Source organism: Chiloscyllium plagiosum, chromosome 6, assembly GCF_004010195.1.
Source record: "Chiloscyllium plagiosum isolate BGI_BamShark_2017 chromosome 6, ASM401019v2, whole genome shotgun sequence".
Classification (NCBI taxonomy): Eukaryota; Metazoa; Chordata; class Chondrichthyes; order Orectolobiformes; family Hemiscylliidae; genus Chiloscyllium; species Chiloscyllium plagiosum.
Genome location: NC_057715.1, coordinates 85,374,247 through 85,389,243, shown reverse-complemented (window position 1 = coordinate 85,389,243; position 14,997 = coordinate 85,374,247). Strand labels below are relative to the sequence as shown.

The 14,997-nt window shown below is 38.4% G+C and overlaps 1 protein-coding gene across 7 annotated transcripts in view; it reads left to right on the top strand.

Annotated features, from left to right (window-relative positions):
- LOC122550789 (heat shock protein 105 kDa-like) overlaps positions 1-14,997 on the top strand; it is a 91,690-nt gene that overhangs the window by 39,492 nt on the left and 37,201 nt on the right. For 4 of the 7 annotated variants that reach the window (XM_043692048.1, XM_043692044.1, XM_043692049.1 and 1 more), the window contains 6 exons: positions 1,913-2,012; positions 2,103-2,236; positions 5,239-5,483; positions 5,867-6,095; positions 10,053-10,159; positions 10,360-10,493. In XM_043692048.1, coding sequence (XP_043547983.1) covers positions 1,913-2,012; positions 2,103-2,236; positions 5,239-5,483; positions 5,867-6,095; positions 10,053-10,159; positions 10,360-10,493 — 949 coding nt within the window. Of the gene's footprint in view, positions 1-31; positions 161-785; positions 1,145-1,912; positions 2,013-2,102; positions 2,237-5,238; positions 5,484-5,866; positions 6,096-10,052; positions 10,160-10,359; positions 10,494-14,997 lie in introns of those variants that run through there. The other 3 variants (XM_043692051.1, XM_043692050.1, XM_043692046.1) reach the window with 3 other exon arrangements.

Here is a 14,997-nt window from a genome sequence, read left to right as displayed (position 1 = left end):
AATTGGTTATATACAGCTTGAGAGGCACCACTCTACAAGCGTGGGGCAAGGTGAGGAGGCAGGCCTCCATGAACCATCAGTCGGCGCAGGGGATTGAACCCATGTCATTGGCATCATTCTGCATCGCACTCTAGCCAACTGAACTAACCGACTTTCTCTGGTATCTCTTCCATAGATGCTTTTAAAATGTATGGATGCAATCCATCTGGATTAGGGGCATTATCCTTTTTTGAGATTGTTTGATTTAGATTATTCAAATGTACCCTTTTATAAATTTTAAATACACATTGCTCTTTTCACCTGTTCCAGCTCATTTCTAAGTAACAAAGTAAATTAATTGTTTAATTTTGTTTACTGTGGCTTAATCCTTTTTGTCCCCTATAATGGCCTTTATTCTTTTAACATGTTTTTTATTGCGCTGCCTGTAAAATAATTGCTATTTTGTTTCCTGTTCATTGAAAATTTAATTTCACAGTTCTTGTTCACCTTCCTAATTTTATTTTCCTTTTGACTTCTAAACTCATTGTCACTGCTACCGAGATGGCTGCAATCATCTGCCCCAGCGATGGAAAGGTGGACTGTTGGTGGACCTGAATGATGTCATCTTCCTGCCTTTACTGGAATTGAGTTCTGTCTGAAGATGACAAGGTCCATCTTCCCACCAGCAATTGTGGCATCTATGTGGTCAGTTAGTGACCACATAAGAGCCTTATTCCACCTATCTGCAATTATTTCAGCTAGAGGAGGGATAAGAAAGATGGTTCCGTGCAAGCAGTTAGCCACTGTCAGCAAACTGTCACTTTGGTTGTGACAGAGCTGGGGTGGAGGAGACATTCAGATCAAGGAACTGGACCCGGGACAGGACAATGGTTTCTAGAGACCATGCCAGCCAGTGCCTCCCAACAACCCTCGTCTCATGAGATCTCACATGCGAAGCAGCACTTGCCTTTCCCATAAGTACCTTTCCAGGAGATAGTCCTCCATCTTGGCTGGGGTTTATTGTACCAGCAGCAGCCACATCACCCACCACTGTGCAGTTTTGGAGATGCGGGGATCTCTGATTGTCTGGGAGATCTTCGTCGCTAGGACTCCTTTTATTACAGGCTCCATTTCTGCAGTTGGCAACCAATCACCTTTATCTGCTGTAAGTTTCCTTCATCCTAACTTTCAAAAACAGGAAGCTGCCATTTGATGTTTCATAATGTTTGGACTTCTCTCCTCTAGTTCATTCTTCATCATTTGATCCAAACACATATCTTCTTTTGGTCTTTTTATATAGTATGTTGGAAAGATTTCTTGGGCATGTTGCAGTGAGTTTATGCAGTCATTTGTGCTACTTTAAAAATTTAATGTGAGAAGCCAGGGTCCCCTAAGAACAAAACATGCCATTAACTAATTAACCACTGTTGAGTTTCCACTAATGCTAATTGTGCCTGCTGGCAGATTTTTGAGAAGGTTCTTAAAATGAAACCTTTTTAAGATACAAGGATGAGGCAAGTTTTAATCTTTAAAAATTAATTTCTGGAGAAGCTTTGCATATTTGAATATATTTGGTTCTGTTTACGTTTTTCGTGACATGTCAGTGCACTTACTGTAAATGATTTTTTTGGGAATATATCCAATTTCAACTGTTAATAAATGTGTACCAGGTTATCACTGTTGATTATATTTAATGTATAATCTTGATTCAGAATTTCAATCTGATTGCATTGGTTCATGAAAGTTTTAAGTTGAGGAGGGTGCATATGAGTCCGAGTAGAAATGCTATCTTACAAATAGCATTTCTGAAAACTAGCATAATTTGCGATCAGATCTCTGTACAGAGAACAAAAAGAAAAATAATACTGTTGAAGAAACAATGTATTGAATGGCAAGGCAACTTCATACCACATTAAAACATTTCTTTTCGTAGGTACCTGCATTTTTCACCAATGCTGAAAGGAGTTCTGTGCTAAATGCTGCTTATATTGCAGGCTTGAATTGTTTAAGACTGATGAATGATACCACTGCAGGTATGATGTAGAATCAGATTTTTTTTCTTCATAAATAAAGTTTATTTTACAAACATAAATGGTTTTAATTGTCTACCTTTAATATTTTAGCATCTCTAGCGTATGGAATCTACAAGCCAGATTTACCAGTCCCTGAAGAAAAGCCAAAGATTGTTGTATTTGCAGATATGGGTCATTCAGCATTCCAAGTTTGCATCTGTGCTTTCAATAAGGGGACTCTTAAGGTAATTATTTTGTGTTGTTCTTTTATGAAAATGCAGCTAAGAAAATCTTGCAATATTCTGACTATCTTTTGAAGTTTATTGCAGACATATCCTTTTTTATTACTTTTTGACAAGCTGCTTCTGAAAACTTATTAGTTTCCAGCTTCTATTGCATACTTTTGCATAAGAAAAATGTGACTTGGGAGCAGGAATAGAATATTTGACTCCTTGAACCTGCTCCACCTTTTCAGTAAGATAAGAGTTGATCTGACTATGGTGTCAACTCTCACTTTCCCATCATTCCCCCATAACCCCAGATTCCTTCTGTCTTTCAAACATCTATTTAAATCTATCTTGAATATATTCAGTGAACCAGATCCTACTGCTTGTTGAGGAAAAATATTCCATAGGCTAATGAAACTTTGAAAGGAAAAACATTCTTCTCTTCATCCTAAAGGTAAACTTCTTATTGTTTAAACTGTCTACTCTATATCTAGTCTCCCACAGGAGGAATTTTGCTCCTGGTATTCACCCTACTAAGCCCCCTGAAAATTTTAATTTTGAATTCCCATTGTTGCTTTCATTTGAGATAATTTGTCTCAAGTATTTTTTGTTTTTGATATTGATTAATATTAATTTTGTATGAAGCTCATAAAATACCCTACTGTTCTTTAGTTACTTGATTATAAGCTAGATAAAGGTCTCTCATTTGGCTGAGATTTTCAAAATTTGAATTGATGCATGACAAAGATATTATAATGTGCAGAAAGAGGCCACTCAGCTCACTCACTTATTTGAGTTTCTATCTAACTGCACTCCTCCAAGTTTATTCCTCAATTCTGTTCTCACTCTACATTTTAGCTTCTTGGTAAATGCTTTTATTTAGTTTGCCTCAACTACTCCTGTGATTGCGCATCTTGCCAGTCTCTGGATAAGGTACAATGTTCTTTTTAAGTTGCGTTGCAATCTGAAATTTCCCACACAGGCTGCATACAAGCTGCCCTCTTTAGGTTACTATGCATGCATGGTAGCAGAAAAAACGTAAAAAGCCTTGCACTTAAGTCACTTAAGCCTGAGATCGGACATTGTCTAATAATGATATCAACTGGTATTATAAAACACTTACCATTATCATCTGCAATGTTTTGTGGTGATTTTCAGATGCTTGACAGTCCTGCTGCTTTCATAAGAAGATTCATAGTCAGTCCCTGAAGAGATTTATGATCTCTTTACAGCTTTTGAGTCTTTCAAATCTATGCACCATGATGCTGACAGCCAAATGTCAAAGAGGCAGAAAATCAGTGTTTCAACTCTAAACATGCCCCAGTGAAGAGACTATTTCAAATTCAGCTCATGACTAACTTGGAAAATTTTCATTCACTCTAACTCAGTTCTAGAACAATGGTATCACATGAAATTAACCAAATTAATCACCTGTGTCTGTACTACTGGGTTCAAATGATCGTCATTTGCCAAGACTAATTTCACAAAAAATGATACTCAAATATGTAGCCTCCTGGAGCTTTCCTTGCTTGAAAGAATGACCCAAAGTTACAACTCAAAGGCAGCATTCCAGCAGCTTGAGATTGACGCCAAAACATATTTGGAGATTGAAGGATGTGTGGGAGGAAGAGAAAGGGCAAAAAAAATATAAGATGCTGATCATCATCACACAGATTTGGTTTTTGAAGCCACAAGGACCATCTGTAGACCAGAGCTAGTAAACATTCTGTAGAAAGTCATATATTCTTTTGGAAATTTAGACTAGCTTGGCAGAGTAGAGAAGGACACAGACCTTGCTGTGCATTCTTCTGGATGGCTGAGACTGCTTTAACCTTGGGACAACCTATAATGAGGTTGGCTTGGCCTGGTGTCACGGCCTTCAATGTTTGTGCTGAGGACAGAAAGTCCTAAATTGGCACCTCCCATCTACTTGAATCTCCAGTACCATGCTGAAAAAGGCAGTTCTGATCTTTCCTTGTTTACCATGTGCAGGACAAATGTCAGAAACTGTAGGGCAGCTTCAGACTCACTGTGTGCTTTGAAGAGTACTGTGGCATTTCAAAGATGACCTGGCTTCCAGGGATGCTAGAGTTTCAGCAGACTTCCACTGAGTAGCAAGTTGTTCCAGGAATGACACTGGTAAGATAGGCTAGAGATTGGTGTGAGAGAGATGCCAAATGGGCATGCTAATAAGGCAAATTTGATTTAAATAGGATGAGAAAACCCACCAGGCCTCACCTTGAAAAACCTTCCAAAAAAAACTCGATGCATTTTGGATTAGCCAGAAGAGCATAAGTATCAGCTGAAAGTTGCTGTACAGTACTCTTATCTGTTTTGGAAGAAATAGAAATTATCTGGTGCAAACCATTATTAAATATTCTAGTTCTTGCCAATTTTGAATGAGCTTTGAATTGAAAACATTTTATATAAAAGAATCAGCACTGGTCTTAAGTACTTACTGATAAGGTAATGGGTGGATTAATCTTGTAACATTTAGGTAATATGCCAAATGTTCAGTCTTCCGGATGCACTGCTGCCTCACAGCGCCAGAGACCCGGGTTCAATTCCCGCCTCAGTCGACTGACTGTGTGGAGTTTGCACATTCTCCCCGTGTCTGCGTGGGTTTCCTCTGGGTGCTCCGGTTTCCTCCCACAGTCCAAAGATGTGCAGGTCAGATGAATTGGCCATGCTAAATTGCCCGTAGTGTTAGGTAAGGGGTAGATGTAGGGGTATGGGTGGGTTACGCTTCGGCGGGTCGGTGTGGACTTGTTGGGCCGAAGGGCCTGTTTCCACACTGTAATGTAATGTAATCTAATCTAATTTTACTGGTCAAGCAGCTTGATTGTTATCTTAAGTAAAGGGATGTGGAAAATACTATCCAAGCATTTGATATGATGCACAAAGATTTTAAAGTCATTCCTGACCTGAAAAGCATTCGAGAAAGTTTTTCTGAAAACTCTATATTTGTAAAATTACCAAAGTTCAGAAGTAAGCTAAATTCCATTTATTTTTTCATTAAGGTACTTGCAACTGCTTTTGATCCACAACTAGGAGGCCAAGATTTTGACGAAGTATTAGTTGAGTATTTTTGTACTGAATTCAAAAAGAGTTACAATTTAAATGTAAAGTCTAAAATCCGAGCCTTATTGCGGCTGTATCAAGAGTGTGAGAAGCTGAAGAAACTCATGAGTGCCAACTCCATGGATATTCCTTTGAACATTGAGTGCTTCATGAATGACCTGGATGTAACTGGAAAGATGAATCGGTAAGTGCAAAGTAAATTAATTAAAATATTGTACGGCATGTGTGTACAGTTTAAAGTATTATGAACTAGCATACCCCAGTGGAACATTATCATTGTGTTGCTTTCATTCTCTAAACCAGCTACCTAAGACCACTGCCTAGCCACCTATAGCCACTAATTATTAAACCAGAGATGTTATTCATTTACTGTACTCTGAAAAAGGAAGGCACTGTACTTTGTTAATGAGACTAGCTTATTAGTGTAGAAGAGACTTATAATATTTATCTTTTAAGTTTTAGATTTCACTTTCAAAAATTCTACATGCACAATCTATTATATGCATTCCTTTAAAAGTTGATTTTTGTTTTAAATGATCAGTAGCCCATCAATCTGTTTTCCTCCAGAACTCACTTTGAAGAGTTATCTGCACACCTGCTGCAGAGAGTGGAGAGACCTCTGCAGTCAGTTATGGAACAAACACAACTCAAACTTGGAGATATTAATGCCGTTGAGATCATTGGAGGGTCCACACGTATTCCTGCAGTCAAAGAAAGGATAGCAAATTTTTTTGAAAAGGCTGTCAGCACTACACTCAATGCTGATGAAGCAGTGGCCAGAGGCTGTGCTTTGCAGGTAAAACTTCGATTAAAATACTTATAAGCTTGTTCACTGCAGATTGTCTGCTTGAATTCTAAACAATAAAAATAATTAGAAACTGCAACAAAATCTTCTTAATCTGGCAAGAGTATTTTGCTGAAAAATGTGTTGCTGGAAAAGCGCAGCAGGTCAGGCAGCATCAAAAGAGCAGGAGAATCAACATTTCGGGCATAAGCCCTTCAGGAAGGAATGAAGAAGGGCTTATGCCCGAAACGTCGATTCTCCTGCTCCTTTGATGCTGCCTGACCTGCTGCACTTTTCCAGCAACACATCTTTCAGCTCTGATCTCCAGCATCTGCAGTCCTCACTTTCTCCAAGAGTATTTTGCTCTTAAACAAATATACCAGGAATTTAAGGGAACAGCTTCAGCCTTCAACTTTGATTATTTTATTTAATAACCTTGGTCTACTTATCCTATAAGTATATGTAATATGTATTAAATTGATGTTGAACTTTTGTGGACCAGGAAAGGGAAATGGGCTATTTCATTTTATTATTTGAATAATAATATTTGAATTAAGAGTCAGTAAATGATATATTCTTGACTGTTACTTCTTATGGCTAAACATAACAAAAAACTAAAATATATTCTCGATAAGCAAGGTTTGGTGCATAAGCAGGAATGTAGTGTAATCAGATCAGCCACAACCCTAATGATGGAATGGGCTCAAGGGGCTAAATGCCTAACACTCTTTCTAATTGGTATGTTCGTAGCTGGATAAATTTGTTTATCCAAATACTGTACCTTAAAAGATGTTTATCTCCACAGTTACCCAGAATGTTCTTGGATTGGATAAGGGTTGAAAGCATAAGAATAGGAATAGACCATTAGGCCTGTTAAGATTGCCCACCATTCAATACAATCATGAATGGCCAAACATTTCAATGCGTTTTTACTCACCCGATTCCCATAATCCTGTAAGCCACTGGTGATCAGAAATCTATTAATCGCTACCTTAAACATACTCAAAAACTGACAGCTGTCTCTGGTAGAGAATTCCAAAAGTTCATAACCCTCTGAGTAAAATCATTTCTTCTCTCGTCCTCCCATGCTTCAAAACTGTGTTTCCTGATTTTGACTCCCCAACTGGGGTAAATATCTTGCCTGCATTTACCCCATATGTCCTTTTTAAGTAAATTGGATGTTTCAAAGAGATCATTGCTCATTCTTCGAAACTCCAGGTTGCATTTTACCCAATCTGTCTTAATTGCACAATCCCACCTTCCCAGGAATAAGTCTAGTGAACCTTCATAGCACTTTCTCTATGGCAATAATATCTTCTGTAAGACAAGGAGACCAAAACTGCACATGATACTCCAGGTGTTGTTTAACCAAGTAATTGCAGCAAGTTTTCCCTACTCCTTTGCTAAAATAGTCTTGCACTAAAGGCTAACATTCTGTTAGGTTCCTGGTAGCTTACTACACCTTCATGTTAGCCCTCAGTGACTTACTGACAAGGACACCTCTGTCCCTTTTGTACATCTACAGTTTTAATGTCTTATCATTTAAGAAATATTCCTCACCACTGTTCTTCCTACCAAAATGAATAGTCTCACATTTTTCTACATTATATTCCATCTGTCAAGTTGTTGCTCATTCAGTAAGCTTAACCAAATCCTCCTGGAGCCAATTCATATCTTTCCCACAACATATTCCCACTTATCTTTGTATTGTCAACAAATTTGGGAATATTACAATTAGTCCCCACTTCCAAATCATTGATACATATTGTGGACAGCTGACAGCCAAGTACTATACATTGTGGTACACTATCAATCACAATCTGCCAGCATGAGAGAGACCCACTAATTCCCATTCTCGGATTGGCTAGTAAATAGAAAACATTAATCCATGCCTATATTTATTTCCTGTCCCATATGCTTTAATTTTTTTAACCAACTTCCTAGGGCAAGAAGGAGGATGTTGCAGAATTTAAGTGTACTACGTCCATTGGCTCTTCTTTATACATTTGATTAATAGCATCTTCAAATCAAAACTCCAACCTTGTCAAACACGATTTCCTATTTTCAAATCCACGCTGACTGTGCTCAACAGATCATTGTCAACCAGCTACCTACTTATCCTATCCTTTGTAATAGATTCTACCTGAACAGTTTCTTGGTCCTCCTCTTGTATATTCTCTAAACTCCCCAATTCTCAGGATTACTGCACTGTCTGGCCACTTCATAGGCCTTGTCTTTGAATCAAATGGAATCTTGAATTTTCTTTTTTAATTATGGTTAAATGACCTCTTTGCGTTTGTGCACCTTGAAGGAATAAATAATTGCTGTAAGCCATTCTTTAAAAACTGTTAATTTACAGTCATGCTTTTTTAATGTATTTTCCCAATCCACCTCAATGAATTTGTGCCTCATGTCATCATAGGTTCCCTTTATTCAAATTAATCACCCTTGCTTCAGAATTAACTACCTCACTTTTAAGAAATCTCCATTCCAAGAAGCATCCTTCCATTGCTACTATTTGTCTTCTATGACCAAACCAGTTTTGTATCCATCTAGCCAGTTCATCCCTGATCCCATGAGACTGTACTTTCTGTACCAGCCTGCCATGACGTACCTTATCAGATGTCTTACTGAAGTCCATGTAGACAATAGCCACTGCCCTTCCCTCAATCATTCTTGTCACCTCCCCAAAAAACTCAGTCAAGTTGGTGAGACATAATCTTCACCATACAAACTCATGCTGCCTATCACTAATGAGTCCATTCACTTCCATATATGAATAAATCTTGTCTCAATATCTTATCCAACAGCATCCCCACCTCTGATGTTTGGTTCAGCAGCATGTAATTATGTACATTATCTCTGTTTCTCTCCTCATACAGAAGAACAACATTGGCCGTTTTCTGGTCCTTTAGAACCTTGCCCGATGCCTAAGAGGATGCAAAGATACCTGTCCAGACCCCAGTTATTTCCTCCCTTGCCTTCTTACTTTCTCTATATTCTTCAAGAATTTTGTCAGTTTTAAGTTGCCTAGACCTTGGGTATGCATTTTTTTTGCCTAAGCTGATAATTTACCCCATACCAGGTCCAGGATAGTGCCCTTCCTCACGGCACTATCCACATACTGTTTTTAAAAATCCTCCTGGACGCACCTAACATGCAAGCAGTTCATATAAAGAAGCATGTTTAAAGTCAGATCACGGGAACAAAATGAGCAGTTTTATTGTTTTATTTCAAAGATTAATTTTGCAGAAATTCCAAGACTGATGAAGATAAATGAAAGAAAAATGCCAGCCAAAAGGATAACAAGATCCCAATAACACCAAACATGATCATCTGGCAGCCACGTTATTTATTGGCCTTTTCAAAGGAAAGCTCTATCATCATTCGCTGTAGTAAAACGTACAATCTATGAATTTCAGTATGATCTGAGAAGTTGGCAGAACCTTCTGGGTTTGCCTTTCATATGATTGAATTTCAAAATCTGGTCCCTTATTCATAAATCCCATCACTTTCCAAAACTGGTCTGACTCCATGAAAATTTTGGAAGGACTGAAATGCTGACTTAGGCTCCAGCAACACTGGGACACCAGCTCGCAATCTGCCCTTTCTATTTTTCAATGCTGATGCAGTTTTTTGATATCTGGAATGGAAGCAATCTCCCTGGGTTCATGTCCTGTCTACCATGTTTAATGCTTCCCAGTTCACACTTCAACCGTACATTGAACAGAAAATTTGATTCATTTGACTACTAATTTAAGACATCAATATCAGTGAAACATGGTTGAAAATTTGCAAATAGGAATGAAACCTTAAGGGGAATTGTAGGGAAATGTATATAATTCTGGAAGTGAGGGGGTGAAAATGTTGGTGTAATGGGCTGCCTATCTTCTATGTTGTAAAGTAATTTTGGATTTATGTGGAAGGATGTTCTAACATATGATACTTTTTTATTACTCCTGTTTATAGTGCGCAATGCTTTCACCTGCTTTTAAAGTACGTGAATTCTCCATAACGGATGTACTACCATTCCCAATATCCTTAAAATGGATAGCAGAAGGAGATGAACTGGAGGGGTAAGAGTCCAATTTCCAGTTGACAATTTTTTTAAATGTATGTTAATTTCCTGTTAAGATTTTCAACAAAAGAACTAATTGTATAATGGTTTAGGATGCACAGATTGCTATTATTTCGAAGCGTCATTAACCCAGTTGAAAATGGCAATTGCTGAGTTACTTGTACACTCTTTTGAAATGCAGTTTTCATTGTCTATTAGCAGTCATGAAGTCTTCTCCAGAAACCATCCAGTGCCGTTTTCAAAGGCCCTCACTTTCTCCAGAGAAAATCCATTTGAACTAGAAGCTTTTTACAGCAATCCCCAAACTCTACCTTATCCTGAAGTAAAAATAGGTAAGCATATCTTTTATACACATGTAAGTTTAATCCATGTATTTTCTTGTGATTTGAGTAAAACTGGACTATCATTGTAAGCCCCAAAAATGGTCAGAAGCTGGGATCTTGTCTTATGCTGCAAGAGCTGAGGTTAATTGTTATGTTATACTACAGTTCTAAGATAAAGTCAACTTTGGGGAGCAGAAACCTTGGGCTGAATTTTACCAGAAATCAGTTAAGTGTCAGGGTTTCTAGCTATGAGCTGCAACAAGCTTTCTCACACTATCTTCCCAAACTTTCCTCTACCAATATACTATGTCTTGCTCATTATATTCTCCTACTTGCCACAGGCAGAAGTACTGGCCACTTCTGGAATCTCACAAGGTTCATTGTGCCAGTGCCTTCTTTTAAAGTCTAGCCATTACATATCTGGAGCAACGGACATGGGGAAATTGGCTCCAGCTTTGGTTGCCAATAGTAACCTGGTGGACAGGAGGTGATGCAGTCATTGGCCTTGGAGTGTCCCCTGGAATGTGGAACTTCTATCCAACAGAGGGCCATAACAAGCTGGACTCATCACGTTTTTGCTCTGACTTTCATGTAGGGAATTGCTGCTGTCTAGTTTCTATCTGGCATGTGGGTGACTGGGGAAGCTGCATACCAATGAGATGAAATGATGTAATACTGTAATGAAGATGTTAATGCATTTAAATTGGCCTCTTGCTGCTACTAAGCAAAATCTCATCTCACCTTTTAATGCTGCTATGATAAATGGGACTTCAATATCGGGAATCTCCTTGCTGATAATCTGGCATGGTTCCCCCAACTTTTTTGCCATTGTTCAGAACATTAATGGCTGAAAAGACTTAACTCTTGTTTGCATTTGCCTCTAATTTGAATCTCCTAAGGATGTAAACGGTTATCTTCAGTAGTGGTTATGTGATCAAATATCCAGGAATATGTTCAACTAGTTGGCAACCTTAAGCCTACTTATAAACTAGCTGAAGTCAGTTTGAAACTAACCTGTCATCTTTTGTTGTTTAGAAATAATTTGCCTATATCCTCGCCTTACAAAGTGACTGATGCAATACCCCATCCAGGAGTTTGAAAAAACTGTCCATAATGTCAAACCACTTCAGAATCTTTGATAAGCTTTAATGAGATCACCTCTCACTTTTCTAAACCCTACAACAAGACATGGGTCAATTTGTTCAATCTCACATCATTCATTTTCTTATCTCAGAAACTTATCTAATAAGCCTCTGTTGTACCACTTTGAAGACTTGGACATTTTTGCTAAGATATGAAAATCAAAACTGTGCCAATTATGTTGGATGTTGTCTCACCAGCCCTTCGTAAAATTGTACTCCAAACCCATTGTAGTAGAGGTTATGCAAACTTTGTTCCTAATTGTTTGCTATACCTACCTGCATGCTAACTTTCTATGTCCTTTTGTAAGACTACATCCAAATTTCTCTGAATGTGGCCATTTTAATAGTTCGGTGCCTTTTTTAAAAAAAAAAATCTGCTTTTCTATTTTTGTTACTAAAGAACATCACGTATCCATACATTATACTCCATCTCCCATTCCTTTTGGTTGTCTATGTCTGTTTGCAATTCATTATTCCCTTACATTCCACCTTGGCTGTACACCATTAGCAAACTTGGATGCGTTTAATCTTTCATTTTGTCATCTAAGCGATGAATATCGAATGGGAATAGCTGGGATCCCATCACTGATTCACATCGCACTCCACTGGTTTAATATGTCCTATACGTTGCCTATTAAGAGCAATCAAAGAGTCAGTTTTCAATCAGCTGCATGTTTCTTCCATTGCTCATATAAGGGAGCATGCAAACTGTGCTCATCCAGGCTGAATGTGGCAAAACCCAGAGCAAAATGCCTAGTGTTAAATTTGAGGCATGAATGAACAGACTTGTGGAACAATTTGAATTAACAACTAATTTAAGATAATTGGTCAAGCTCTCAAGATGACTCATTCCTGGAAATAAGATATATTGTTATTTAGGTCTCTGCTAATATGTTCATGTCTCGTGCAGTATCATAGGAACTCTGTAGGTTCCTGGTGCTTTCTCAATGGCAACTTTTGACCAATCAGCACTCCTTCCTCTTTTTGTAGTATAAATTGTGTTGATTATTTGCAATGTGGCATTCTTGCATTTATTCTGATGAGTGCAGGAAATAAGTTTGGATAATATGTTTTTCAACAATTATCCCAGTCACTGTTTGGGTACAGGTAACATCAGTGGTCAGATACCTGCAGTACTTCTGGTTTTCCCTGTGGTGACATCTAGTGGCTGGGTATCAATCTTCATTCATTGTATTTTTTGTTGTACTTTGTGTAGTTTGAGTGTCCTGACTCCTGTTTTGGGTGGCAATTAGAAAATGATTCATCCATTAAGATCGATACAAGTGAAGGTGCGGTCATTGCTTGTGTCTGTGCATTAAGTATACTTAATACTTTTCATTGAACTTCTAAAATTGGCTGTGGCTCTAAACTGAGTAACTTGTATTTGATTTCTGATTGTTTTGACCTGATTGTGACTTCCCATAGTCCAGCAAATTCTTTGGTCCAGCAAAGACCAGTTCCAAAGCTGTTGCATTAGGGAGGTACAACCTGAATTCGAACTTTCCCTAAAATTGCTAGTTTATGGATTTTGGACTTCTGTGATTTCATTGCAAATTTGGAACTACTATTTAGAGGTTCCTAGTAGCATAATCATAGCTTGATCTTCATAACCATCATCAAATAGATTTTGTCACTCTCCTCAAAAGGGCATTCTCTCGTTTCAGCGCCACAATACATTTTACTGTCCTTCCTGAACGTGTTGTAAATTTGAATATTAATTATTCAGTCCTTGGGGCTTTTAGAACATCATTTTATTATTAATACTTTGTGCATTTGCCTACATGCATTATCAACATCTTTGTGTTCTTCACAGACCTTCTTAATCTGTTCCTATTTGATATGGTTCTACTTCCTTACTTGATACACTCACTCGCTACCTTTGTACTTTATTTCTCTTGTACTTAATTTAACCCCTCCCTGACCAGACTAGTGAAGCTCCCACAAGGATTTTGGTCACTGTCCTGTGGAAGTGAAACTTGTTACTTTTGAATATTTATCTCTGTCCCAAAGGTGATCATGATACCCCTAAAATATGACACTCTCTCTCCTGCACCATGCCTCAAACCACAAATCGATCCAACCTATCTTCCTATTGCTAATCTCATTGAGACATGAAAGTGGGAGTAATCTAGAAGTTACTACCTTTTTTGAGATCCTACATTCTAATTACCTTCCTAGCTCCTGAAAATCTGACCATAAGATGTCAATTTCTTCCCTGTAACATAGTGGTAGTGACACTTATCACAACATGTTCCTTTAGATTTCCAGGATATCGCACATCAGAGCTTGACCTTTTTTGGATTTTAATACTTTAGGTTTCCCCAATACTTCTTTCTCTGCTGATCTTAAGTACTGGCTTGAAGTGCTGGTGTTGGACTGGGGTAGACAAAGGTAAAAATCACACAACACCAGGTTGTAGTCCAACAAGTTTATTTGGAAGCACTAGCTTTCAGAGTGCCACTCCTTCATCATATGGTTGTTGAGGGTAAGATCATGATCACAGAATTTATAGCCAAAGGAGTCCATGTCACAGTGGTATGATGCATTAAACAATTTTAGGTTAAATCTTTTATCTTTTAGAATTGGATATGCTGGTTTCTGTTCTTTGATATGTTAATCCCAGAACTTTTCAATTACATTCTCAAGATAGTTCTGCTTTTCTGACAATAGATGTGAAGTCTGTGTCCCAATGTTTAGTCAAACTGACAAATCCTCTGCATAGTGTTACAGAATTCTCTATGGATTCATGCAGTTTTTGAGCAAAATAAAATGTAATTCTGCAAAAACAAATGCACCCCATAAACTTCAATGTGCATGTAGGAGAGACAGTGAGAGTGCATGTGAGTGTGGACATGTGGGTGTGAGTGCACATGATAGACTGTGTGTGTTCATGTATGCGTGTAAGCTTGGTTAAGTGTGAGTGTGATGGGGTATGTGTCTGTGAGAGGGTGTGTGTATGGGTGTGAGTGCGAGGGGGTATCTCTGTGTGCATATGAGTGAGAAAGAGAGAGCTTGTGTATGAGTGTGAGTATGTAGGAATGTGTGTATGTGAGAGACTGTACCGTGCAATGGGATCACCTGTAGTGTGGAGAAAGTGAGGTCTGCAGACGCTGGAGATCAAAGCTGAAACTTTATTGCTGGAACAGCACAGCAGGTCAGGCAGCATCTAGGGAACAGAAGATTCGACGTTTCGGGCACATGCCCTTCTTCAGGAATGAGCAGAGAGTGTTCAGCAGGAGAAGATAAAAGGTAGGGAGGAGGGACTTGGAGGAGGGGCATTGTAAATGTGATAGGTGGAAAGAGGTCAAGGTGAGGGTGATAGGTCGGAGCAGGGTGGAGGCGGAGAGGTCAAGAAAAAGACTGCAGGTCAG